This window comes from Orussus abietinus, unplaced genomic scaffold, assembly GCF_000612105.2.
Source record: "Orussus abietinus isolate OABI.00-Male unplaced genomic scaffold, Oabi_2.0 scaffold3, whole genome shotgun sequence".
Taxonomy (NCBI): Eukaryota; Metazoa; Arthropoda; class Insecta; order Hymenoptera; family Orussidae; genus Orussus; species Orussus abietinus.
In genome coordinates this window covers 898,459-925,035 of record NW_019395984.1, presented here as the reverse complement: position 1 = coordinate 925,035, position 26,577 = coordinate 898,459, and the positions used below count along the sequence as shown (strand labels likewise).

The 26,577-nt window shown below is 47.8% G+C and overlaps 2 protein-coding genes and 5 non-coding genes across 11 annotated transcripts; 5 read left to right on the top strand and 2 right to left on the bottom strand.

Annotated features, from left to right (window-relative positions):
• Nucleotides 1–270: 270 nt before the first annotated feature.
• On the bottom strand, nt 271–656 carry LOC105699023 (A-kinase anchor protein 14-like). The gene is made up of 2 exons (XM_023433891.1): nt 462–656; nt 271–405 (listed from the first exon to the last, which is right to left on the bottom strand). The coding sequence occupies exons 1-2, from the start codon at nt 636–638 to the stop codon at nt 271–273; spliced, it is 312 nt and encodes a 103-aa protein (XP_023289659.1). The 5' UTR covers nt 639–656.
• A 561-nt stretch (nt 657–1,217) lies between these two features.
• Nucleotides 1,218–24,838, bottom strand: LOC105699145 (protein furry). Of its 5 annotated transcripts, none has more exons than XM_012423918.1 (45): nt 24,579–24,838; nt 24,341–24,467; nt 23,942–24,010; nt 23,783–23,824; nt 23,265–23,441; nt 22,969–23,153; nt 22,696–22,895; nt 22,422–22,631; nt 22,146–22,353; nt 21,931–22,068; nt 21,639–21,873; nt 21,172–21,575; nt 20,372–21,083; nt 20,130–20,300; nt 19,878–20,067; nt 19,624–19,800; nt 18,736–18,882; nt 17,944–18,114; nt 17,715–17,864; nt 17,452–17,621; nt 17,088–17,359; nt 16,862–17,016; nt 16,477–16,640; nt 14,262–14,468; nt 12,497–12,633; nt 10,679–10,783; nt 10,289–10,423; nt 9,955–10,223; nt 9,638–9,767; nt 8,735–9,569; nt 8,157–8,319; nt 7,770–8,079; nt 7,398–7,701; nt 6,747–7,261; nt 6,367–6,675; nt 6,136–6,304; nt 5,369–5,538; nt 5,219–5,293; nt 4,111–4,284; nt 3,896–4,033; nt 3,650–3,831; nt 3,387–3,579; nt 2,984–3,241; nt 2,165–2,666; nt 1,218–1,930 (listed from the first exon to the last, which is right to left on the bottom strand). In XM_012423918.1, the coding sequence occupies exons 3-45, from the start codon at nt 23,982–23,984 to the stop codon at nt 1,773–1,775; spliced, it is 9,759 nt and encodes a 3,252-aa protein (XP_012279341.1). In that variant the 5' UTR covers nt 23,985–24,010; nt 24,341–24,467; nt 24,579–24,838; the 3' UTR covers nt 1,218–1,772. The 5 variants fall into 5 exon arrangements, with proteins under 5 accessions (XP_012279341.1, XP_012279343.1, XP_012279344.1 ...); XM_012423920.1 differs by having other exon boundaries at nt 23,271–23,441; XM_012423921.1 differs by having other exon boundaries at nt 23,286–23,441.
• Trnaa-ugc lies at nt 10,888–10,960 on the top strand. The gene has a single exon. It is a non-coding gene; the product is annotated as a tRNA-Ala (tRNA).
• On the top strand, nt 11,042–11,114 carry Trnaa-agc. The gene has a single exon. It is a non-coding gene; the product is annotated as a tRNA-Ala (tRNA).
• On the top strand, nt 11,861–11,933 carry Trnaa-agc. The gene has a single exon. It is a non-coding gene; the product is annotated as a tRNA-Ala (tRNA).
• On the top strand, nt 12,015–12,087 carry Trnaa-ugc. Its single transcript has one exon. It is a non-coding gene; the product is annotated as a tRNA-Ala (tRNA).
• Trnaa-agc lies at nt 12,353–12,425 on the top strand. The gene has a single exon. It is a non-coding gene; the product is annotated as a tRNA-Ala (tRNA).
• Nucleotides 24,839–26,577: the final 1,739 nt, after the last annotated feature.

The window sequence follows — 26,577 nt, the reverse complement described above, 5'->3', positions numbered from 1 at the left end:
TCGTCCCGTGGTCCGAAAATCCGGTAAATCCGCAAAAGCGTGATCAGCATTGCCACTGGAAATATGTCTAGGACCTCTTCTAGGTCTCCATCTCTTCCGGGCTCCGAGATGCCTGGTGTTAGGGGAATAAAAATTTCCGCCGCTTGTCGGCGAGTCTTCGATTTGCGAAAAGATGGCCACGGGCCAGGCTACCCCCAGGAGCATATTTATTTATTTTATTCGCCAGCCGCAGAGGAGAGCACGGTTGGAAGTGCTAAAAATACACCTCCCTCAGAAGAGGAGAGACTTGAACGTCATCGTCTTCATGTCCAGGATGTCGAAGAGCCACTTCGGCTGGAAGGCCATGCCCAGGCGGTGAACGAACTGGTTGCCCTCGAAGATGTAGGTCACCTGTTCGGGGAATCTCTCTGAACATGAATTTTACACGTTATTTATAATGAACCATGTAGACTGACTTTAACAGGGGCACGCTGGGAGTCGAAGATGGAGGTCTCGATGCAGAAGAAGACGCTGACAGTGACCTGGGGCTCCGGGTACGCCGCCGTAGGGACGCTCCACAAGACTTCGTATATGTAGACCGTAGTGGAGTCCTTGGAGTTCATCCTGCTGAACTCCACGAGGAAGAGCCACTCCTGCATGCCCTAGGATAGGAGTTCGATTAGAACCTGAAGATGAGCAATGCAGTGATCAGCACCGGGTACGTCTTCCACAGCTTCATCAGCGCCTCGATGCACTTCTTCCCCTTCTCCGGCTGCATCTCCTCGCAAGTTGGCCATCCGATGTGCCTTTCGAGACAGGGACAGCTCTCTTCAGCGTTTATAATGTTCAGAACCTCGCTGATTATACCACGGATGAAATTGCTGGCGAACTGGGCCGCGTTCAGGAACGCCACGCGGTCGTATCTGGGATGAAATTGAAGTAGCATCAAATTAAGGTGATGCGAAAGTGCCGTGAAAGAGTTCTCCTTCGTGAAACTTTTCTCCAAACTCGGTGTACCGACTCGAGTCTAACATTACGATATAAATATCGAGAGTACAAGGTCCTGAAACTCATGAAATTTACATTCTTTTTCTTTTTAATTTGTTCGTACTTTTAAAATTTCTTATAAAAAATGAAATTTCGCGAGGGTCGGGACCTTCCTTATAGCCTCCACGTTCTCGTTGTAAAGTTTGAAACGACTCGAAGAAAAGTATCATGAACGATTGATTCTTCGGATGCCACTTTCACATCCCCTTAATGACACTGGTGTTCAATATTCATTCTTTTACCTTCCCGAGGCGACCTCATCGGCGAGTCTCTGACTCATTTTTCGGCGTATTAAATAAATTCCCGGCGGTTTATTAAATACATTTATTAAGAATCCGCTAACCTGCGCTATTCAGTTCATCGCGCGATCCTCGTCATCGACGGAAACAAAATTCTTCGGAGCCCGATCGCAGTCGGCCGGAATTCGAATGTCCTACGAACGTAAAAATGTAGGGTACAGCCATCGATATGTCGAGTACCCCTTGGGGTACTCGTTACAGAGAGTGAGTTTTGAGTAAAACCCTGAAGAATCCAACAGGGTGCGTTTCGCCTCGGTGGAGTTCAACAATCGATGCCTAGAGCCTGATTGTGGGCGTCGGAAGCCGCCCGTGCCAAATCTACGTTTTTTCCTGGATTTCCTGGCATCCCGAGGACCAGATTCTCGCTTTCCTAGCTTTGTCATCCGTACGCGAGCGCAGCGCCATTTAATAGATATTAATGCGACCTCGAACTAAACTGACGTTACATTAGCAGTCGGTTTTCGAGTGACTCGTGTCCTGAGTCCTCGCGGCCTTCGTCGCCGCCTCGAGGCCGCTCACGGAGGCCAACACCTGGAAGAGACTTTCCATAAGTCTGCCGAATATCTCGGACGTCTCCGCGTCGCTCCTCGTCACGACGAATAGATCTGAAAATATGAATATTCGAGGATTATAGATAACTGCTACATATACAAAGATCGGCAAAAAAGTAATAACCGAAGCACCCATTAACGAATAAATATTACAAAAAAAAGATAGAGAAGACAACTCTATTAATATGAAATTGCCGCCTCTTAATGCTGATTAATCGAGTTATCAGATCTCTGTTCCTTATCATCGGGAAAATTAATTTTCTGCAGGGAGAGTGGAATGCTTCTCACCGGAACGATCTTGTCCAAGATGTTTACAGTACATGTTGACGGCGGTGGTGACGTCATCGTCATCGTGGAAAGGGTCACCAGGCCATTGAGCGCGATGTAGTCTGACGGCTTCCAAGGCAGAGGACCATCTTGCAGCCCTGAGGAATTCCGCCACCCTGGCGACCTCCTCGAGGGCACCAGCGCCAGGCAGAGGACTCGGGCTCGGGGTTGGAGTCGGAGTTTCTCGCTCGCTCTCGGTGCTCTCTTCTAGAGCCTTGCTCAGGGCGGACTTCATGTTCGCCACCTCTGCGGACATGTCCTGGAGAGTAGAATGGACGTTCCTAGCAGCGGCGTTCAGGACGCCCAGCATTTTGTTCAACGCCTCGATCAGCAATAATAACTGGAAATGCAGCTTGTAGAGAGCTCTTCCGAGGTCCAGGAACATCTCGTCCAGGCCCGGAAAGGACGAATGGGTATCGCCGAGAACTTGCAGCTTCATCGTCGCCTTGACGGCCTCTAGGCACTGATAGTATGTTCGGGTCATAGATTAGTAGATGTAGTGAAATAAGAATACCAATGGTACACTCATAAAAATGCCCATGTAAATTTACATACTCGATCACTGGTTAATTTGATGCCATAATAGATTACAATAAAATTACATTGGCTCTGTAGCATCTCCATTCGGCATTTAGATTAAAGAAAATGATGTGTGTTTATACACTTTCTAATGTATGATTCTTAGATTTTTTTTTTTATGTAAAACATCAGTTATGGCGTTTGTAAAAATGTATGTAAATTCCAATCGATTTTTATCGGTGTATGTCTAACTTCGTATACCTCGGAGGCGTGGTCCTTCTTGTCCAGGAATGTTTCCAGGTGTTCCTGGACCTCCAGCATGCCGAAGCGAAGGGACTCGTTCAACCTCTGGGCGGTGAAGACCGTCGTGGAGAACCAGACCAATGGAGGTTCGGCCTTCGAACTGAGGAGTTCTGCGTGACTAGACAAATGGGAACCCAATTGGATTGCCATGGGTCCTCCGGTGCTCAGCAAGCTCCCAGCCTCGCGGGTAAGCCCTATGGATTTTCCGCTGACGTCCTAACAGAAATGTTAAATGAACCCTTGCAATTCACCAGGGAGCTGGATCGAATCGCAATAACAATTCCGATTCAACTTTGTTCCGCTCAGATCCTTGTAATAAATCCTGAAGTACATCATTAATCTTCCTTAGCCCAAGACTTACTCTCAAGATCCGGCTCAACAAGTGGAAGAAGTCCAGCGTGTTATATGGCGACTGGGTGATGAGGCTCTGAATCTGCTGCCTCCAGATCTCTTCAGCATCGTCGCGAACGGCTTGTCTGAAAGGCATAAGCGCCGACAAATTTGGCGAGGCGTTGCAAGGTGTCACATCCCCGAGATCCCCGGCACTGGAACCGCTGAAAAAGGAAACGGGAATAAATAAACGTGGAAGAGGACGATCTCCTGAAGAATCCTGGAGACACGTACGAGGTATCGGATCGTGTAGAAGAGTCATGACGAGTTCGACTTGGAATGAGCGACAGAGATGACGGAGGGAAGATCCCAGGGATGCTGTTCGCATCTCGGCCCGCTGCAGCTCCTTCTGGAACCTCTTCGAGTGGCGATTCTGATCCAATTTCGTCGTCGGAGGATTCTTCGGCAACTCCTCGCTACGTAAAGGACATATAAACGATGATAAGCATTTAATTTAAAATCCCAAGTATTTCGTCGTACCCTGGTGGTGTGTTTGCTGGAGGACAGCGTCTTCTCGCTGAGGCTCTCCTCGAATTGTCTCAAACTCGGCTCCCGTTCTTCTCCTTCGCTCAAGGGTCGACGTCTTACTCCCCAGTTAAAGTTGTCGGTGCTCTCTCCCTGAAGAAGCCAACAGTGACCGAGATTAGTAAGCTAAACGGTGGATGGATTTATTCATAAGGAATGATCCGAATTACCTCGACGCTTTCGCTTTCGTACTCCAAGAAATCGAAGTCCTTGAAGACTCCGAACTGCTCCTCGTCTCTTCGAGATCCTCCGCTCAAGTCGTTGTTCGCTCCAGATACTTCCTCGGTCGAGGACGCCATCGAAGACTGCCTCTCCATTAAATCCGAACTCTGGCTGAATATCACCTATTGAAACATGTTTCAAACGAGATTAGTGCTAGAATTCCGCTCGGATGGTCCCGACTATTGGGAGTATAGTTCTTGCAACACTTTAGCGTCATCCACGCGATGTAACTCGATGTGAGATTTACAGCCTACTTGGTCGCTCGTGAATGAAACCGTGCAAAGTCCGGATACAGGGTAACCAGGAAAGGAGACAACGCGACAATCGACAGACAGTTCTACTGGAGAGATGTTCCCTCCTTATCGACAGGTTCAGGAGACTTTTCGGATGCAAATTAAGGTGAAGTGAAACCCCCGTCAAATCAGTCGATTCGATTAAGACACTTTTTTCCAAAGGTATTCAACCGAACCGTCTGAAACTTTGACACGTGACTCGTCAGTACCTGATAATTATCCTGACACTTTGAAGATTTAAATTTATGAAAAAAAAAAAAATTTAACTTAACCTAGTCAGCTCTCATATTTCGATCGATATCCAATTATTGAAGGCTCCGATATGAGAAACGAGTGTCAGAAGAATTGTACAACAATTTGGAACACTGTGGTAATCGAGAAACTCGCATCTGTCGATATAAATACAAACAGCGGTAACGTAGGTATTCAGAAGAATCTTCTTTACCTACGTCGGTCAAATTTCTCGACGTGTTTCACTTCACCTTAAGTCGAAGCGTGAGACACACGCGGTCCGATGTGCGACACGTGAAAGCGGATAGAGATTTCTCAGCTTTACTGCTGGGAGTGCGACTTTGCGTTTCTGTTAAATCGTTTACCTTGCTGTACAGTGTCATTGAACTAATGTGTTCGTCCTAGAAACGAGGAGAAAATTTTAAGTCGTGCGATCGAGATCCCGCTGATGAGATGGACGAGGCTCGATCGCGATACAGCACAAGAAACAAGGAACACGAGGCAAGATGAAGAAGCACAAAAGTGTACGTACAGATGGGCTCTTTGGTAGGCCAACCCTCTGGCCGCAGGTCGTCAGCAGATTCACCAGGCACTCGCGTACTCGACCCTGAAGAGCAGCAACGATATCAATGTTATGCCACTTTTAGGGCGCTACAATGGCGTACAATATTCTTCAACGCACCTGAGACATCCATGGCCTTTTCCACCCAGCGATAGCGTTGCTATCGGCCGGAGAAAGAGACAAGAAGCGTCTCGGAGAGCCGAGTTTCTCTTCAGCAACGGGACGGATCAGCCAACGTCTGCCAATTACCGGCGTGTGGGTGAGGTCGAAAGTGAAATCCATCGTCCTCCCTAAGTGGAAATGTCAAGAGAAAGGATCAGGTCTTTGCGATAGCTATTCTAATTACTATAAATATTGCGGAGTTAAGATTTAAACAATTGTCCGGGGATGGACGAAGCGAAGGACGCGTCAAGCTAGGAAAATATAAGTTTATTCCCATCAAGGTCTACACTCTAGTGTTATTATTCTTATCGCAACCTGCGTGGCGTTGAACGAATTCCCCATGCGACAAGTGCGTTCCGTGGTGCAGAATAAAACAAAAGCAGCTTCGTTAATCTTTTATCACAGACATGCGAGCAACGGAACGATAACGCGTTGAGTGCCCGTGATTTGACGGCGTTTGTTAAGGGGTCAGTCGGTTGTGAAATGCGTTTCAATAAAATTAGATTTATATGAGACTGAAAATGTGTAAAAATATTTCCCTTAGGAGACTATTTTCTTTGACGTTTTGAGAAAAAAAATTGTTTTTAAATGTTTTAAAATAGGCCTGTAGGCAGATATTCACATAAGTGAATGTTTGCTGTAAACTCAGTTTGATTAGAATGCATTTCACGACCTACCCCCTTAAGTTTCTTGGCACTCAAGGTATTGAGCATCTGCTAACGTACCAGGCAATTCCTTCTTAGTGAATATCTCGGTGTCGGTGAAGCTTGGATGTGGAGACGCCAAGGAGGAGTCCCACGAGGAACCATGAACCGATGTAGGCGGTGCCACGAGGGTGGAGGACCTGGTGACGACCAACTTCAGGATCTTCAGGGCTTCCTTCCAGTGAGCACCCTGGTAGTGACGAGTTATTAGCACTTAAGGATTAAACATTCAAATGATCCGGTATCCTTTACCTCGACGTATTTCGAAATGACCCTGAGCAGTTCAGTGTTGATAGGCTGGGCAGCCTGAGTGGCTAAATCCACATAATGCAGCATGCAGTGGATGATGCTGAGGACCGGCAACGCCACGCTCGTCGGGCCTTTCTCCAGGACTTCAACAAGGAAAGCTAACATGTTGAAGCTAAGATGGGCGTAAGTATCGTAGAGATACTTGACGACACACTTGGTCCATTGGAAGCTTTCTTTGCTGAAGGTGCGCCGACTGTACAGGGTCATCACGGTCCCCAGGTTCTCCAATTTCTTCCCCTTCTCTGCGCTCACCTAGAAGAATAAATTATCTCAATATCGAACGAAATTGACTCAATAAGCCCCAGCACAAGATAACTATCTACCTGAGCGATATTTTCCGCACTCCTGATGCAGAGTTCATTGGCGTCCTCGTAGTTCAGTAGCATATAAGGGAGCAGAGAAACGACGTTCATCGGGAACGCCAAACTCTGGGTGGGATCGACAACTGGGAGGTCTAAAAGAGGGGTAAACTGAGAGAGCAGGGTAACAACCGGCTCATAAGTATTGGGGCTGGTGCAGCCCTTGAGGAGCAAAGCGTGCACTCCTGGGAAGGAGTTCCAACGAAGCTGTTGCTGCAGTTTCTCCACTTTGTCCCTGGCATCCGGACGGTCCAGCGGTAATCTGTGAAGCACTCTTCCCAGCAACCTCAGAGCAAGCAGGAACTCGTGCTCGTAGTCGGACTCCAGCAGGGAAACGGATAACCAGAACAGCTGGGCCAGGATGGTCATCTTGTCGTCCTGGGTCGCAGAATCGCCCAACAGCTTCAGGGATTGAGCCGATCGCGATCTCGACAGGTTCGAGTTCGGGAACTTGTTGCCACCAGATCGGCTGTCTAGTTCTACGGCGAGGATAGAATATTTTAGGACTGATTAAGGTCTGATTTGGTAAGAAAGAAAGCGATCCAACATTGCCTGCGCGCTTTGATGAATTGCGCCCATATGTCGAAAGGACTCCGTATTCAAAGGGCAAATTACCTTTGTTATCGCTGGTTGTGCTCGAGCCAGCACCACTCGACTTCCGCATGCAGTAGCTGACCGAGTAGCTGGTGCTGCGAGTGTGTCCACCTTGATTCAGGTGTGAAAATAGGTGAGGACCAGCTGGATAGCCATTCCCGCCCTGGCTGCGTTTGCCTCCAACAACGAGGCCTGACACGGGGTCCTTGTTGTTTAAATTAGGGGTAGACTTGAAGATCTCCTTCATGAAGTCCAGAGGCCTGAAGTCGGACTCCAGCGAGTCGACGGCAGCTTCCAGAGTCAGCAACAGCTCCGTCACGTATCCCTACACGAGTAAAACGTCTCTTACACGTGATGCAAGGTGGTACCTCCGGGTCGATAATGGACAGATACCTGCATGTCCTCTCCCTGCTCGGCGACGGTCTCGACGAGTCTGGATAGGATGTCCGACAGCATCCTGGACGTGATGGGAACCCGAAGAGCCCTGAAGACTTGCAGAGATCTACCAGCGTAATGTCGTGAGGAACAAGAGAGCCCTAATTGCAGGGCGGTTTGCGCCCATCTTTGGCTAACTAAAGCATGAGGCAAGGAGTCCCTGAAGACCCGCAGGACATGTCGCAGGAGGATAGTCAACTGCTCGGCACTTCGCACCCACCAGACCTTGGCCGTCATGTCCTCGTAATTCCACAACGGTTGATTAGTCCTGCAAGTACCAAGACTTGTAGACTAAATCGCAAACTAAACACCTAGCAATGTAATCGCGTCTCCTCGATTACCGACCTAGAGGCCAGAAAGTTGATCAGAGATTTGATGACGTCCTGGATGGGCATGTTAGGTCCGGGTTGGGGGCCAATCCAGTTGGCTCCTTCTTCAGGGGTGACGATCACCGGAGGGATGGTCGGAACGGTTCCTCCAGAAGACGACCACCCGCCACACGAAGACTCTGCAAACCGAATCATCCCTTGACGTTCATTTTCATTACATTGCTCGCCATCATCGTATAATACATTTACACGAGCTACCTTCCGTCGGTTTTATAACTATTGGTGTTAAATGTCCTGTAAAATTATTTCTTGATCTTAATGGCCTTTAAACAAGATTAATTGACAATCTATGTAATGTCGCGCGTACATTTTGATTGAAAATCGGTATTTACTGGTACTCGGTTCCTGCGCAAAGAACAAAAGTTATGTATTAAAGTGCAGTTTTCAAAAATTGATTTATAGTCAAGTTTTTATAGTAAACACCCCTATGTGCGACGCTCAACGCCGATAGTTCATTAGTATTAATAAAATCGGTGTAAGGCAGGACTTGCAAATTAGTACATTGAGGGGAAAAGTGGTTCCTTGGTCTCTTACCATACTTGTGGCCGGTGGAATCCTTCAAGTTATCGGTCAAAGCTTGGGCGACCTGATTAATCGACGACGGAGGAGTGGACATGGAGGTTGGGGTAGGAGAATGGGTAGGTGTGGTGCCACTAGGAGACGACTGCGGGGGTGGAGGTGGCGGTGGAGGAGGAGGAGGTGGAGGAGGTGGTGGTGGAGGAGGTGGCGGAGGTGGAGGCGGCGGAGGAGGTGGCGGAGGAGGCGGTGGAGGCGGTGGTGGCGAAGGTGGCGGAGAACACGGCGGAGGAGGCGAGCTGGAGGGTGGTGGAGTCGCCGGAGGAGGAGCCGGTGGTGGCCCGTAAAGGTAACTATCGAACTCGGGGTCGATTTCGGTGAAATTGTGCTCCAAAATCGGGAGGGCCGGGGTCGACAATCCCAGCCCCAGCTGTTCGGTCTTTGATGCAAGGAGGACACGAGCCACGCCTAAGTGGTCCCGGTGGTCCCCCAACACCACGAGGAGGTTCAGAAGAAGACACCGACAGTGGTCTCTGACCAAAGGCCTAGAATGGTCCAGACCGAGGAAAACGATGTGCAGCATCAGAGGCACGTGGATTGCCCAGTCGAGCTGTATGCCGTCGACGATGACGTCCGTCAGCAACATGACGGCTATGTTGCACCTGTGGAAACCGCTGATGGGCTGCGAGCTATCCGGCAGGAACTCCGTCAAAGGCGCGAAATATCCACCGTATTCAGGCATTGGAAGAGGATGCGGCTGAGGGATGTCGAATTTCTCTCCGGTATTCGAGGCCTTCCCATTCGATGCCGAAGGAACGTTTCGCGGCCCGTAGCAAGACTCGTCAGTTGTAAGCTGGAAACCAAACGTCACTTGAAATTTCTTTTCGGTAAAGATGTAGAAGTGTCGAGACGAATATCTACCTCGGGCTCTGTTGTAGGCGTGGACAGGTCATCGGGAAGTACTGGAGGACCGCTGGCGGTTCTGGTTTTCTCGGCTCTCGGCGTTGGGAACCCTGCCAGCGTCCGAAGAGCGGTGTCGGACTTAGAGCATCTGAAGCATTGACAAATATTTTTATAATTCCCCATTATGTCGTTCTTAATATTAGGGTTGTAACGAAAGTACTTACACCGAAAGCAAAAAGCGAAAGCGAAAGTAGAAAAATCGTACCGCGAAAGCGAAAGTGCAAATGATGCGAAACTTTCCCATAGGGCGAAACCGAAAGAATAGGATAACCCACCCCGTCTTCACAGGATCCTCCCCAGAGTGTCTCTTCGTATGAATGGTGCCCTTCTCCACCGCCAAATCTCTAGGTGGGTTCCCCGGGTCCGCAGCAGGTGCGTCGCTGTGGGACGAGGCTTTCCTCATGCTCGTCAATCGGTAAAACGGGGGAGTCTCCGTCCTCTCGATTAGACAATTCAACGTCTCCACAGTCTGCAATTCCGTCATCATCTCGTCCACCAGACGATCCGGTCGGGCTCTCGCCAGGTACAGGACGACGCGCTTCGCCTAAAATTGCCTTATTCACAAATTCTTCTCGACCGACAAGAATCCAATCCACGGACAACACTCACATAGGGCAGAAGTTCCTGAGGAGCCATACCCGACACGATGATGAGGTATCGGATCATCACTTTGAGATTATTCGGCCAGCATCCGCAGAGTGTCGCCCAGAGCTCCTCCGTCTCCTTCGGGTGTTCATCGGAAAACTAGGGTGCATTGAAATCAATCATTACCTAAAAGTATCGCTTCACCCCATGTTATCCAGAAATTAATGATACGATAGTTTTATTATATTAGAGAAAAAAAAATGTATACCATTTATAGAGCAAAGATGATACAAGTTACTTTGCAATTAATTGAGGAATTAAATGTATTTGGATGTTTTTCTGCACGAAGATGCTTCTTGTGGATCATTCGTTATCAACACATCATCCTGTTTAGAAAATATGTATAAAGCTCACCTTTGCGGTGATGTAGAATAAATTGTTGAGGACCATTTCCGTCGCTTCTGCGCTTCCCCAGCCTTCTCTGCGTCCACCTCCGCGAGTTACATCACTGGCATAATACTGAAACATTGACAATGTTATGATTTAATCTGACGATTACGGTTGTCCTTAAGAGTAGGGCATCGGTCTTCCTGACTTTTCTTAGAGAATACCAAAACGTCAACGGGGGCGTAGCTCACATGGTAGAGCGCTCGCTTTGCATGCGAGAGGTACCGGGATCGATGCCCGGCGCCTCCAGTTTAATATTTTGCCTTTCTCTTTCAATAAGTAGATCAAGATACGTGGTCACGGTGATCCTTCTGGACATATAGATCACAAGGGGGCGTAGCTCAGATGGTAGAGCGCTCGCTTAGCATGCGAGAGGTACCGGGATCGATACCCGGCGCCTCCAAATTTCATTTTTTGACTCCGCAGGACGAAGCCTTGAAAAAAAAAAGGATATCCTACTTTTTTTTTTAAACGTCGGATTATATCGTATAACACTTAGTATTTAAATATTTAACTTAACGACCGGGGGAGCCGGAGAAGTTAATCAAGAAACGGTAGAGTTTCGTGCCAAATACTTGTAAAAGCGCTAAATATACATATTAGCGCGAAAATTATAAACCCGCGAAACCAAGGAATTTGTATATTAAATTCGGAAACATTTTAATATTTAACGTTTAAATTAATTGGAAATTTATAAATGAGTAGTTAATATCAGATGGTTAATATAAGCAAATTTCGGGTTACGTCAGTTTATCCCTTGCTTGAACAAAAAATTGGGTTACCTGGGTTAATTAATTAACTAGGTCCTCAGGACCGAAGTTTTTTTCGCGTTTCTTTAACTATCCTTCTTTCCTCAAACTTAGTAGATCACGGTGAAATTACTCCGGAACAATTTTAGTTCATTAATATGTATAGTTAACATCAGAGGGTGAATGTACACGTAATTACTATCAGAAGGTTAAGATTAGGAGAATTTCACGGTATATCATTTTTTTGTCTTGCCTTGAAAAAAAAATGGGTTACAGAGGATTAATCATTTAACCGACAATTTTTTGTTTGCGTCTCTTAAACGATAGTTTAATTCCTTTCTTCGGAATAAGTAGATCACGGAGAAAGTTCTCTGGAAGAGTTTTGGTGCTACAGATCACGGGGGGCGTAGCTCAGATGGTAGAGCGCTCGCTTAGCATGCGAGAGGTACCGGGATCGATGCCCGGCGCCTCCAAGAAAAATTTTTGCTCCTCCAAATTCCCGAAATTCCCGAGCGAAAGGTCGATCAGATTCTTTTCGAAAAGAGAAGTCACAAGGGGGCGTAGCTCAGACGGTAGAGCGCTCGCTTTGCATGCGAGAGGTACCGGGATCGATACCCGGCGCCTCCATCTTTTTTTTTCGATTTCCTCCGAAAGCTGTTCCGGCCGAGATAAGTTCCTTTTTGGAAATATGTCTCCCGCGGCGTGGCGCGCCTCGGGTGGCGGGCGTTTAATTCGATCCCCGGCTCCCTCTCATGAAGATTTTTTATACATTCAATTCCCGGGAACAGAGATTGCTCCAATTTGAGAGCACACGTTCTCGGCACTTTCGCTCGACGAATAAAATGGTTCACGGTGAACGTCCATGGCGATCTCTTCGGAAATACAGATCAAGGGGGGCGTAGCTCAGATGGTAGAGCGCTCGCTTAGCATGCGAGAGGTACCGGGATCGATACCCGGCGCCTCCAAGACGATTAATTTTTTTTATCGTCTGACAAAACCTCCACAGTGGCAGTTTACAATCCCGTTACTTTGTTACCTGATAATAACTCAAAGGGTTGGATGGTGGCGGTACGTTGGGGTCCACTAACTCCATATTATGCAGCCAGGGCAAGAGGTACTGCAAAAGTAGTTGGCGAACCTCGCGACGAGCGGTCTGGAATCTGTGCGTGATCTCTAAAAAAATAAATAATGGGTTATATAAACGTAATGCAGTGTATAAAATATAAACATGTAATACAAAAAGGTAATCTTAATATCCGGATGAATTGCGACCTCTTTCGACCGCATCAATGACTGTCTGAGCCGCATCCCTAAGCCGTCCATTTTCGCGGATATAAAGTTATCCACTTTTATACAAGTCAGTCATTTCTCACGGCATGTATCCGACGTTACGGCACGGGCGAAATAGTGCGCCATTATTTATGACTATCCTCGCCTCGTAGTTTACTGGTTTCATCCCTGGGAACGGGCATCCATCATCCGGGCGGCTCTCTTCAGGATCGAGTCTTAACATCATGGGCCAATAAGGAATGACTCGCACGTGTTCCCGAAGTCTCAAAGGAATACTTTAAGCATCTTCCCCCGGGAACTAGGACCAGGGCATCGAGTCCTGGATCCAGGGTGGGACAATGAGGAGTCGCCGGACGCTTTTCCGGAATAAGGATGGTAACTTCGTTACTCTCCCTATCTGTTTCTTATGGAAATTCTTTTTCAGTCTTGAAAAAACCCCGAGTGCCCGGGGACGTTCAGTTTTTCCCTGGAAATCGATTCAAGAAGAAGGATCCTTCGAGGCGCCGCCGAATCGATTTCTACTTGCCCAGTCTTCCTCCACCCTGCAGAAGTTCCTGAAGTTCGAATACATTATATATGAGGATTTCATCGCCAAAATTCCAAGAGTGATTTCATTTCCAAGTTTCCCAAAGCGGGATTTCAAGGCTCCCGGGATGGCCAGGAGAGATCGAACCGCCCTGGGACATTGTCCACGTAGAAGGGTCCCGGGTGTGGGGAATTCAGGTTCGACTCGTTATTTACTCCAGACTCTGCATCTTCCAACCCTTCAAGAGGATGTACCGGAGGAACCGCGGGAAGGGAATATAAATTGGTTTCCCGTTTTCCCATCCTCCCGCCTCGAGGTTCCATATACTGCGAGGACAGGATTTTTTGTGATCTTTTTGCCTTTTCCTCTCTCTCTCTTCCCCAGCTGAGAGCATAGGAGATTATATGCGTATACCGCAATGGATCCGGCCCTTTGACTTTTCCATGCATAAAAAGGCTTCACCCTCGGCGCACTGCAAACGCAATTCGACCGCAATCCCGTGACGAAATGTGCAGAAAGATTAAATCCGACCGCCCTACCTTGAATCATTTCATTAAGATCTGTCTCGATGCAAAATCGAGCAGGAGCTGTAAAAAAAGGGGAGACGCGAGCGCGAAGGAATTCCCTTCTGCTCACTTTGCCCTCATTATGCATCCCGGGAGAAACAGTATCCCGGATAAAAGCCGGGGAAATTAGAATGGGAGTGAAATTCCTCCGCGTTTGTACGAGCTGCGAATTTTTCCGGCTGTGTGAACCTGAAATTCAGTTTGAGGCACAAACAAAATTAACAACCTTATTAGAATGTTCCCCTGACGTAGACGTTTGCTCCACATAGAGTTTTGTTTGTGGCATATTTTTTCTTTTTATTTTACAAAAACCAGAGCTGTTCAAAAAGGTAAAGAAATTCCAAAATCGTGGAAGTGTTCTGTTAAGCGAAATAATTACGTGCTCGCTGTATGCATCCTACATGTGCAGCCCGACTTACCGCTGAACATCGGCATGGTGAGATCGGGATGAAGCTGAGCAAGTTGCCGAGACAAATACATCTGGTTCCTGCAATAAGTAGTGGAGAGAAGAGCATCCAGGGTGCCTCCTCTAGCAGGGACGCTGGAAAGAGGCCCCGAAGTAGCCGGCAAGTTGGTGTGCCCTGGTCCCCCGGCCGCAGAAGAGCCAGCCGCGATGTCGTCTTGTCCTGAAAATCAAAGAAAAAAGGGTGAAAATCCCACCCCGCTAAATAATTTCGGGTTTCCGTCAAAGGCGCAGAACGCGGCGAAGAAGCTCGCGAGCAAGTCTGCGCAGAAGCTGGGCGTCCGCGTGGTGGAAACGCGGAGCGGGTAGATGCACCTGCGAGGAGCGCGGCAGGTGCAGTTGTAGGCAACACGTGGGAGGTTGGAAGAGGTTCCCATATGCAGCCGAGAAGTAGACTCCGAAGAGTGGCTAGGGATTTTGGAGGACCTCTTCGGCAACCCTAGGCCCTATCGCAGATGTATTTCTGGAGAGCAGTTCCTTGTACGAGTCCCTCACCGGTGCAAGACCCAAAGCCATGCCGGAAGAGGTAACGACCGAGCTCGACTTCGTGGAAGTCCTGACCTACGGCATCCAGATGTACTACACCCCGGTGCTGGTGTGTCTCGGTTCCCTGGGGAACTGCTTCAGCGTGTGCGTGTTCCTGGGAGCGAAGATGCGGCGCTCGTCGTCCAGCGTTTACCTGGCAGCCTTGGCGATAAGCGACACCGGGTTCCTGGGGTCGCTCTTCGTGGTCTGGCTGAACCTGGTGGACGTGAGCCTGTTCAACCGCCAGGGTTTCTGCCAGCTCTTCGTGTACTCGACGACGCTCTGCAGCTTCCTCAGCGTCTGGTTCGTCGTGGCCTTCACCGTGGAGCGGTTCATCGCCGTGCAGTACCCTCTCCGTCGCCAGTCCATGTGCACGGTGACCAGGGCGAAGGTGGTCCTGGCGTGTCTTTCGATGCTAGGGCTCATCCTCTGCAGCCCTGTGCTCTGGTTCTCCAGCCCGCGTCCCCTAAACGAGAGACACAACGCGAGTCTCTGCAACTTGGCCCCGGAATGGGAGTCCTGGGCCAACATCTTCAACGTCTTGGACACGGTCTTCACCTTCATCCTCCCGTTCTTCATCATCGTGATCCTGAACAGTCTGATAGCGAGGTCAGTCTGGAGGCTCGCCGGGGTCCGCAGAACCATGACCAGGGAGACCAGCAGAAGAGACAGACAGTGCTTCCAAGCTCGAGGGTCTTCGACTTCCCAAGCCAAGGTCACCAAGATGCTGCTAGTCGTCTCCAGCGTGTTCCTCTGCTTCAATCTACCGGCCTACGTCATGCGAGTGCGAGCCTTCCTCGAGGTCCGTACCTTTTCACCAATTACTGGCTTCAACACGGGCTCGTTCGCGTCTGATCATTCCTCAATTAAAACCCCGTAACATATATATAATCCCTCCTTTTTGCAAGAACTTGAATCGATAGGTAGGGTGACAATAGAGAAAAACGAAAGGACGTCGGCCGCGGAGATGTCACACCCTCAATTAAAACTCGACAAGTTTGAATCGAGTTTTGTCATGGTGGAAAGGTTAATTGTGAATTAGTATAGACTCCAGGTAGAGGGTGCATTATGTATTCCGATTTCGTTTCAGGTCGACGAGGATCCTCCTCGGATCATGGTGGTCGCGCAACATGTCAGCAACATGCTCTTTCACACCAACTTTGGAATCAACTTCGCTCTCTATTGCGTCAGTGGGCAAAATTTCCGAAGGGCGGTGATTCGCGTGCTCTGTCCACGATCGGTGCGTCGAAACAGCACCAGAAATCAAATCGGTAAGTGGTCTTAAGCGGTAGAACCATCAAGGGGGAATTTACAGATAGAGATAATTGATAAACTTAAACTCCTCAGCGTCGGAATTCAGGGCGTCGAGGGGGCCCTTTGTTCGGCAGCGCACAGTCGTCCTGGAGGCTCCCTGGGAGGACCACTTACAAATGCAGCCTCTTTCTAACTAGCGAATCGCAAACTTTTAATAGAACGAATCGAGGAACGTAATTTAACATCCCAGGAAGGGTAGAATGTAATCAAGAGTCGGCTTGAAACTTGGGCGCTCAGCGTCTCCGCACTTTGCTACCACTACATCTCGAGGGTCTTCGATAAAGACGCGAGGCTTGAGAGAAAATTATCTGAGAAAAACAGCAGCCACGTACCCGTGTCCAATTCGGTGGCAGGAAGAGGCCCCACGTTCCCGAAGAACCGCTGGTCCAGGAGCTGGAGAAGCTGAAGAGCTGCGTCGTGGACTGGGGCACGCGGACACCCGGTGTTCATTAAGGTGACGTTGATGACGCTGGTGTAATGATCGCAGGGATACTCTCTGAAACGAGCGGGATAAACCTTTCATTACTAGCGTGTGGATAGTCAGAAGGTTCGCTGAATGAGCGAGAACCGGGATAAAGATGGAGGACGATTAATGGTGGCGGCTCGGGGAGATCAGACTCGTTTTAGGACCGACACGGCGGATTAGACGGCGTTGGCAAGCGTCGAAAGGAGCCGTCTCCTCCAACTCGGTAGGTCGTATTTCATCTGGCAACGCACCTTGCGCTAAATATCGTTGCCAAGGCAAGGAAGCAACCGTCCGCCACTTGTGGCTCGCCGGTGTAGCAACGGTCGACGACCCAGTCGAGGAGAGCTCCAATGTCGGGGTTTCCTTCCAGCAATAAAACCACGGTCTCCCGAGCCAACGCATAAATCTGAAATCAAATCCCACTTGTCACCACTTCTATCATCCAGCTTTAACGTTTAGTCGTCAGAGATCGCAGACCTTCTCGTCTTTGCTGGCCAACAAGAGGTCCAACCACTGATACAGTATCGCACCTTCCTCGGAAAGTGATTGAGGATTAAAACAAGGTCCACAACAGAGTAGACCGCTCATGGCCTGCAGAGCGGAGAGCTGCAACTCCGAGCAAGCCTTCTCCTCCTCGTGAGAGAACGAAGTGCTGGTCAGAGGTCTTCCATAATGGCCAGCCCAGCTCGCAAAAAGCGTGAACAAGTTGCGCCGGAGGTCCCTCTTCAGCAACGTATGACACGTCTCTACTGTAACAAAAAGAAATAACCTTCGTTACAGTCAGCTCATCACCGGTTTCATTATTTTCTCGTCCCGTGGCTGCCCTATTTCCCACACTCACGCGAAAAACTCTTGATCATCTTCCTGATGAAGTTGCAGAAGTGCAACTTTATGTCTCTCACTGCAGGCGCCTCCTTGTCGGATTCGTTCTCCAGGTATAGCCTGGCGCCGTCTATGTACTCGACGAAGGTAGGGTGCAAAGACTGAGTCTCGCGGTCCAGGACGGCAGGGCTAGGGTCGATAAATCATTTGTTTAGAAAACTAGGCGACTTTTGGACAACCAAAACCACACAATAGAGCCCTCTAAAAGCAGGAGCAACGTACCAAATCCCGAAAGTCCCGTATTCCGCTATCAGCTCCAGAACGCGGACGAGCTGCAGCCTTAAGGCGTCCCTCCTTCGTCTCCTCCTCATGTTCTCTTGCTTTCGATCCACGGCTTCCCGGATATAAGGAACCAGCTCTTCCATTAAGTCCCTGCAATAGCGGATGCTTGGTATATACTCAATCGTTTGATGCATACAATTTCCAGGTTGTTTTACTAGGACGTTCATACTTTAGGGCGTCGGCATTGACTTTGCCGATGGCTTGGACAACGGCATCTCGCACGTACACCGCTTCGCATTTCAATAAAGGAACGGTGAGTTTGTAGAGAGCTGCAGGACTTGCATTGTTCCCTGGGGACTTGTTGTCACCTCGTTCCGCCGAGAGGCTGTCCGGGGAAGAGCTGCAAATTAAAATAGGTTGAATATCCACAGGCCATTCTGCGTATCGCGAAGACTACGTACAAGGAACGGTCAAGGTATATGGCAGCAAGCTAAACCTACCGCAAATTCAGGGTGCCATTTTACGAGAGAGCGAGATGTCTAAAAGTAACGAGGTGCAGCTGGTAGCTAGTTCCTTGGGAACGTCTCAAAGTCTCGACCTTCAACCCTTTCTCATTTTTTCTTTTTTCATTTTTAATTGACCTCCGTTGCAAAAGATACACCCTAACTCGAGATCTCACATCACTGCTGGTGTCCTGTTCAAACGTTCCGACAGAAGCATCTCGTCTTCTGTCGGAACGTTTAAGGGCCAAGGAAAGCCAGGTCGGCCATATTGAATTTAGACGCCAGAGGCGTCCCATGAATTTTTCAGGATTTCCTCGCCTCTGATGTCAAAATTTAATATGGCTGACCTGGCTTTACTAGACCCTTAAGGCCGGCGGTTCTCTCGTCCTTTAAGAGGCCCAAATAGTGGCGGAGCGTTTAGGGGGGAAATTCTCTGGCAGAGGAGGAGGGTAAGATCGTTTTCCCCGCGACTGGAAGCAGCTCGTGTGTACGTGATTCCGGAGGTTTGATTGGCTCACCTGGTCCGCTTATGCCTGGTGTAGATGCCGGAAATGGACGGTACGGAGAACCGGCCCGGCAGGGTCTGGGCCCCGCCGAGGTTCTCCAGGCTCTGACTCAACTCCTTACTCATGCACAACACACCAAACTCCACCGTATGCTGACCACTAGAGTATGCAATACAGTGTACCACCGATACTCCTTGTATATAAGATATTATTTACTGCAGAGGACTACTCTATACCCCCGACAGAAAGACAGATAGAGAAGAGGTAGGGTCGAGATGAGCGTGCGTGGTGGATGAAGGAGAGCATGCAGATCGTATGGAATTTACGTCGCACTATCCGGTCGCTATCGACGTATCGGTACCCCGTTTGCCAAGCATGTGTTTGGTAGGAATTGGTGCCAGTTTATGAAACATCGGAATACCCATCGCTCAGGGGTTAACCAGCCGGTGTACGAAGTTAATTCGTTGCCAGGACACGAGTGTTCCGTGTAAAGAGATATGCATGAGCAAAGTCGGCCCTTGGAGGTGATAAGGAGCGAAAGGTCTTTCAGTGGCACCGCAGACATAAGCAGACGAGACCCAACACCAATTAATACCAATTGTTAATCAGATATCAACTATGCTGCCAACTCTACCGTTTGCTTCTCCGCGTAAACGGGAATTGAATCATAGTACTTGCAACGAGGATGCAGGAGGGTAGAGATGCTTCGCGTGATCTTTGGGAACCATTCGAGTATGTGGAATGAAGGAGCGAAGTCGGAGAGATGAGATGGGTGCACGTTTCATGAGATCTGTCCAAACTAGGTCTTGCTGGTCGGCGAGCCTTTCCGCGCCGGCAACAACTCTGGCAGTTGCAGTGCGCGGAACATCGACAAACTCTCGTTCGCCAAGGTTGCTTTACCTAAGGCTAAGATCTGGACTGGCACAACGAACGATCGGGCTTGGTATCGGGGGGACCACTCTGTATCCGAATGTCAAGTAGTTCTTCCATACGTGCATGTACACGTCTCTTTCGTTGACTGGTTTCCGGACAGCGGTGGAGCTCCGGAGAAGCGAAGCTCTGTTGTCGTTCACGGGTCTGCAGGATAAAAGACGATAGGATGAACACAAAACCTCATCTGCGATAATACTCATGATCTAGCTGGAGGTTCTTACGTTGGGTCTACGACGGTGAAGAGGGAATTTATCCGGTTGAAGACAACGGGCCAGGAATGCGCCACCGCGGTAGGACAACACGTCAATACTCGGTCTTTCTCCAGAAATGCAAAGAGACAAGTGCTCCAAGGATCCGCTCCGTTTAGGTTTAAAGTCGAGGAGCTCTTTGTGCTATTCTCGTCGTGGAAACCTAAATAATCCGAAATTTCTGCTTGTATCCAGCAACGATTAGTACGCGTTTCTATCATTTACCTGCTGTCCAGACACAACTGCTTCTGTCAGCAATCCATTGAAGATCCACGTTGGACGTTGAAGCAGCCGCTGCCTTTTCGGCTGGTGGTAGCATGTGGTAACACTTTTCCAAAACAGCCGGACAGGCGGCGTCTATTATGTCTATTACTGGTTGATCATCTTCTAGGCCGCCTATCATAAAAAAAAAATAATGAAAAGAATGGTGAATCAATACAAATATTAATATATTGCAATGCGCTTACCCAGAGTCTTCAATAGCAGTTTGACTTCACGAAGAATATGGACGGCTATGCGCCGAGGATACAGTCGGCAATTGCAGAGCATCACTAAAGAGAATCCTTCGACTAGATGGAAAACACTGGACACGGGTTCCACCTTCTGGCCGGGCTCGGTTTTTTTAATGGACCCATCGGATCGCAAACCCACTCTCGCAGGATCGATCGGTGGTTCCTTGGATTTAACGCTGGGACTAGACAAAGCATTCTTCCAACTGGTTAGCAATTGAAGTAACATCCTGAGACCATTGTCGACCAGTTGGGCAAACGTGTCCTGGACGTCTCTGGCGAGGAACTGAGTAAACCCGAGGACCACATCTTGTCGCCAATCAGGGAAGTCCAGGACCAGCGTTTGCAAGCTCTGGTAAGCCAATCCTCTAAGTTCTTCGTCCATGTGCACTGTAAGTCGAGCAAGGAGGTCAACTAATTCAGCTCCAGTCATTCCGTCAGGAATCAATCGAGGAACGGCAGCTACACAAGTCCTGAAGAGATCTATCCTTGGTTTCCGTTCGCCAGTAATCATCTCATCGGGCTCTTTGTTCATGTTTTGAGTGCTGGTCATCATCAAGGGCCTCCCATAGTGTACATCCAATGCCCTCAAAATGTCGACGAACACTCGTCGTACGTGAGGGAAGTAAGAAGACATCCCTATGCTTTTCGCGGTGTCCTCGGTTAGCATCTGTACAGTTAATGATTATTTTAATAATCCGAACGACTGCAAAGTTGTTGAGAAATGCTTGATTATTTCAATAATCTCAACTACGTGCCTTGTTGAGAAATGTTTTCTTAACGCGCATTGTGTTACCGCTGGGGAGAACACCCATTGTGCGCGGCATTGGTGGCTCGCCTTCTTTCTGTTGCAAACTATCAGCAACGACCAGGAAAGCTCGAAGTCCGATGCTCATGCGTTCCGGAGTCAGGATGATCTTGACCGGGCGACCAACGGAAAGAAGGTCGAACACTATTTCTCTCATCGCGAAATCTAGTCTCTCCTGAGCTATGAATTGAATGATCTTCACAAAGATGTTCAAGGGAGTGTCCCGCGGGACGACAGCCTTTGAGCCTTTAGGGAATAGTGAGTTCACGATGCTCTGCAGTCTGCTCTGAGTCGCGGAATTGCTCTCGCACTTTATGCGAATCATGTAGACCCACAGCAGTCGATAGAGGGCCTCTGCAACAATCATTATAAATCATCCTAGGGATTCTAAACATCATGAACAATGCGCAATAGTACCTAGAGCAACGCGGCACATCTTTGGATCGCGGTTCTTCAGATGGGAGAGACACATTGCCAGGAAGTAATGCCAATTTTGCAAGAAAAATGTCTTTTGACTGACACAGAGAAGGCAAGTTACGAGCGGAAACAATGCTAGGCGATGCTTTGACTTGGTGCACATATCCAAAGTTGTGGAGTATAACATCTCTACGAAGTTCTTTAGACAAGGAACGTTGACTTCGTTCTTTACAGCCTGAAAGTGAAATTCATTAGTACGGTTGATGATAAATTTCAAATTCGGGATGCTTACTGCAGCGACTGGAACGAGTATTTCGACGAATAGGCCGGCAAGAGCGTGCTTGACGTCTTTGTCTTTCACTTCTAAAAAATATTGAGCACACTCCTGCATGAACTGAAACGAGGCCTCGAATTCTTCTATAGGAACCATCTAAAATCAAGAGATAGTTTTTATTAATTTCCTGTCTAGTGTCAATTAATCACGGGATATAGTTAACTGCTTATTACCTTAACTCTGAAAAACTTCATTCCCATGAGTAAGGATATAATACTCTGCGTAGTATGTGGTCCAGGTTCCTTCGCTCTAAGTTCCTTCAATTCCACCATGAACCGTTTCCTAACAGACATGAACCGAGCTTGTGCGAGCACTCCGATAACTTCTGCATATAAGTCTGCGATAATGTGAATGTTCCCTGCGTTGGGATCATTTTGAATCCTGAAAAATATCGTTTACAATCTATCTGATAAAGTTCCTTATCTTGTCATTATTGTTGCGACCCATACCCTTCGCGATATTTGAAATGTTTAAAAGCGATGTTCTCAATGTACGTCACGAGATCTTCGTGGCCTGGATGGAAGGGAAGTTGGCGTAAAATTTCGATTAACATCAGACAAAAGATAAATTCCACGGCGAGGTCTCTTCTCTCTTGCAATAAGTCAGCTTCGCTCCTTTCCACAGTTTCGACACTTCCTGATACGATCGTGTACATAATACTGTAATAAACAATGGATGAATTAATATAGTTATTCCGTAAATTATTTTTAAGCAAATGTATACCTCTTCCCCTTTTGATCTTCCTTCCCAGGAGCTGGCTTTTTTTGATCGGTTCCATGGTCAACCAGTTGTCTTTCGTACCAATTAAATAGTGCTCGCAAAATAGATGGTAAACAGTGCTCTGCTACAGAACCAAAGGCTGAAAGTAGTTGATCGAATTGGAGATCTTCACCTCTTTGTAAAACTTTTGAAAGTTGCTTTTCCTGCCGAACAAAGTACTGGTTGATTTTCGGATATATTGTCGTAAAAGTTCGGATAATTTAATAAGATACAAACGTGTTCTGTCATGACTGCTTCCATTTTTTTCTCAGCTTGGGATGTAAAGTCAACGAATAAAATACGCATTACAAGTTCTCCAGGTCTCAGATCCATGTCTCCGATTTGTTGAGGCTTAATTGTCTCTTTCTGCGCACCCCAAGGCAATATAACTGTTACTGCACTCACCCTGCTTGAACTCGATTCTAGTATAAATCATTTTACAGTTAGTTTTGACTATTGGTCTTTTCCTGTTTGATCCTTACCACAATTAATTTAATTTAATTGTTTGGAGGATCGGGTCAGCAATTGCTCACCGTTACCAGAAATTGACGTACTGGCGGTAAGTATGCTGGAAGCATCACTACCTTCTCCCTGGGTCGATCCATGAACCACGAGCTGGTCTTGGCAAAAACCAGAGAAACTTTGTGACGTTGCATCTGTATTTCCTTCTTGTACACTTTCAGCATGCGATGATCTAGCTTCGGACACTTCTGGGAAAATGTTTTAACCAGTATAATGTTCAAGTACTTTCGATAATATACTACATAGTTTTTTTCTAATTTTAAAAAACCAACAGTTGCTGTTCTGTGACATTGAGAGAAAGATGTCACCCTAACACTTTGACACTTTCTCTGGCGACTGAGTCGCCCTCTAAATCTGCCGCTTTGCAAATCTAACACAAGGGAACCAACTAAGAGATGAAGCCCTGTTTTGTAGCGTAACGGATGCCCACATAGTACCCTAACTTAATTACATCAGGCTTGACTTTACATAGATGTGGGCTCCTACAAATATGGTTGCATGTACCATGACATTGATGGCCACTGCTTACCAGCTTGTGCCTCATTGTTCGTAGTTGGTTGATTTTCGCCTCCTGCAAAATAATTGTTTACGTGAACATTCATTTCTCTCCATCCTATATACACTAAGCCATGTTTATACTCTAAATAACCAATTTCTACAGATATAATTACATCAAAGAATTACAAACCTTCGGTCATAATTTCGATGTTCACCTCTTTCTCGGGCAACATCTTCGATACATATTGTCAGTCCATATCTGAAATAATATTAACGATTTGAAGTTACCTGCCATGAAACGTTCTACTGTTGCATAAGACTAAATTTTCTAAGCCACAAATACATATATATTGAACTGTCAATTCCAATGTGCATGTACATCCCTTAAAAAAATATCTAAACCCCAGTAAAGGAAAAGTCGTTACTATCAAACAAATATTGCTACCACATATAAAGCTGTCAGGAACGGAATACATCAAACTACTCTTACTCGTAACATTCTGTCAATCCGCATCTAATTGTTCACAATAAGCTTAAAAACGATAACAAGTAATCTGTCATTAAAGCATTTGATTAGCTTCCTAAGTACCATTATCAGCTCACTAGCCTTATGGAGGTAGTTTTGTTGACAACGTTCTATCAATAATGCAAAGGCCTCCGGTCTACATCACAAGTGCGCAGCAGAGGACAATTGTTCATAACAATTCAACTATAACCTGAAACGTCAAACCACAGTCGTGACTATCGTCTATCAGAAACACTTAATAAGGATGGTTCCTTCGGAGTGTTTCATAACGTGACCGTAGGGTAAGCAGAGAATTTAAAACCTTGGATTGGGGGTGGTCAGTAATTGATTTGCCACAAAATTAATTGGATTTATTTCTGACGTTTCTGGCACAGGTCCGGCATGATTCATGTCAGAGGCGATATGTTTGGACAACGTTGTCAGAACGCGAGCATTTTTCCATTTAGATTTGATAACAGAGATGAGTTGCGAGACTGCTCACGGGCACGATCGTGCGATCGCTTCCTGTGCTGCCCTCTGATTTCGTACGTTAGCTTTCACCGTTTTTTGCCCCCAAGGGCGGCGCAACGAATTTCTGATAGGAGCTCGCTCACTCGCGATGGCGGTACCATCTACCAGTCGCCGTTGGCGGCTCACGTATGTACTCGTGATGGTAATACCATGCGGCAGTTGACAGTGGTGGCTCACCTACGCTTACCAACACTGCTCGCTTTTGATGGTAAGGCAAGTCACGAGTACGTGAGCCGCCAACGGCGACTGGTAGATGGTACCGCCATCGCGAGTGTGCGTGCTCCTGTCAGAAATTTGTTGCGCCGCCCTTGGGGGCAAAAAACGGTGAAAGCTAACGTACGAAACCAGAGGGCAGCACAGGATGCGATCGCACGTCCTGCCCGTAAGCAATCTCCCAACCCATCTCTGAGAATAATTCCTGAGTTTGGCAACCCTGCATTCCTCCACGTTTGTACCCAGATCTCCCTCGAGGTTGCGCCCCGCTCCACAAGAGATACCCAGCAAAATAGGGCTTCCGGTCGCGAGATTTGAATTCATGGAAACGTTATTCCCGATAATTTCTGGAATCAGCGATTCAAGGTCCACTGAAATTCAGGAGCGATGAACCGGTCTCGATTAAAGCTCATCGTCTTAACAAATCATTTCATAAGTCGGGACACTAGCAAGACTTTCCTGACCTTTAATAACATCATACATTACAAGGTCCCACGTGGAGACAAAACTTGCCCGCAATAATAAATTCCCTGGACTATATTCCCGTGCGCCACCGTCGTTAATAATTCCTGCAACGCCTGGCCCCCACCTCTTGCTAAGTGTTATCCGAATAGACCTGTCGCTCGCGTAACAATTTCCATATATATTCGTGGATCTCGTTTTTACGCAAAAATACATTGAGACGTTGCACCAGCTGAGCGTCCGGGCGATCGGCAAGTCGCGACATCGATCGGCCTTAAAGTAGTGGCCTTCCACCGTGTCAGTGCTAACTGCATTTGTGCAATGCTTTTAGGGGGAATTCCTTAAGCCCGTTAATTCCTAGGAACTTACATAATTAATCGGTTAATTTGACGGTAGAATTTCGCGGTTTCGAGGCCCAAGAAAGGGTCAGAAATAGCCGGTCTGCAGCTCGTCCGTTCCACGGCCACGGTCGCCGTAATGTCACTCGTAATTACGCACGTTGACCTTCTCGAAGCTCTTAAAACGGGATAACTAGCAATAAGGTCGCTTCTACAGCACCGAACAATACAATAACCCGAGAGAAATTCCTAGAACTCCCATAAAGGACTCAGGTGCACCTAATGAACATCATTGAACGGGACGTTTCAGCACTATAGACGCGACATTCTGATCGTTATCGAGCCAGTTATCTGACTGTCCAAGTAACCCGATATTGCCGTGACACACGCTCGATTCGACTTCCTTCGCAGACCAACCTCCTCGCGTTATCGCGAACTGTGGTCACAGTCTGCTGCCGGTGATTCCCATATCACGGGGGAATATTAATTAATACATATCTGCATTCGGGCATTCGCCGTCCGATCGGAGGACGCTACACGGTCGTTGCAAGGCGACGGGACAGAAATTGGCGTTTCTCTATCGGAAATCTCGGAATAAACGTTCGGGGCTTGAGCGACGAGCTTCTCGGTTCAGGGCCAACCCTTCGTAACGTCAAGGTACGAAGAGCACGAGTGGTCGTCGTAAGCCAAGAGCGTAATACTCGCAAGGCCGTTTAGCAGCGAAACTTGGGCTTCTGACGATGCGTTGGAGACCTCTTCCCGCAGGTGCCAATCGAT

Coding starts and splice junctions, on each gene's coding strand:
- LOC105699023 (XM_023433891.1), bottom strand. CDS start 638: ATGCAGGAGTGGCTCTTCCTCGTGGAGTTCAGCAGGATGAACTCCAAG. Junction 406..461: donor TCGACTCCCAGCGTGCCCCT/GTTAAAGTCAGT, acceptor TCATGTTCAGAG/AGATTCCCCGAACAGGTGAC.
- LOC105699145 (XM_012423918.1), bottom strand. CDS start 23,984: ATGTTGCCCGAGAAAGAGGTGAACATCGAAATTATGACCGAAG. Junction 6,305..6,366: donor TCATTTCGAAATACGTCGAG/GTAAAGGATACC, acceptor CGTCACTACCAG/GGTGCTCACTGGAAGGAAGC. Junction 4,034..4,110: donor ACGAAAGCGAAAGCGTCGAG/GTAATTCGGATC, acceptor TGGCTTCTTCAG/GGAGAGAGCACCGACAACTT.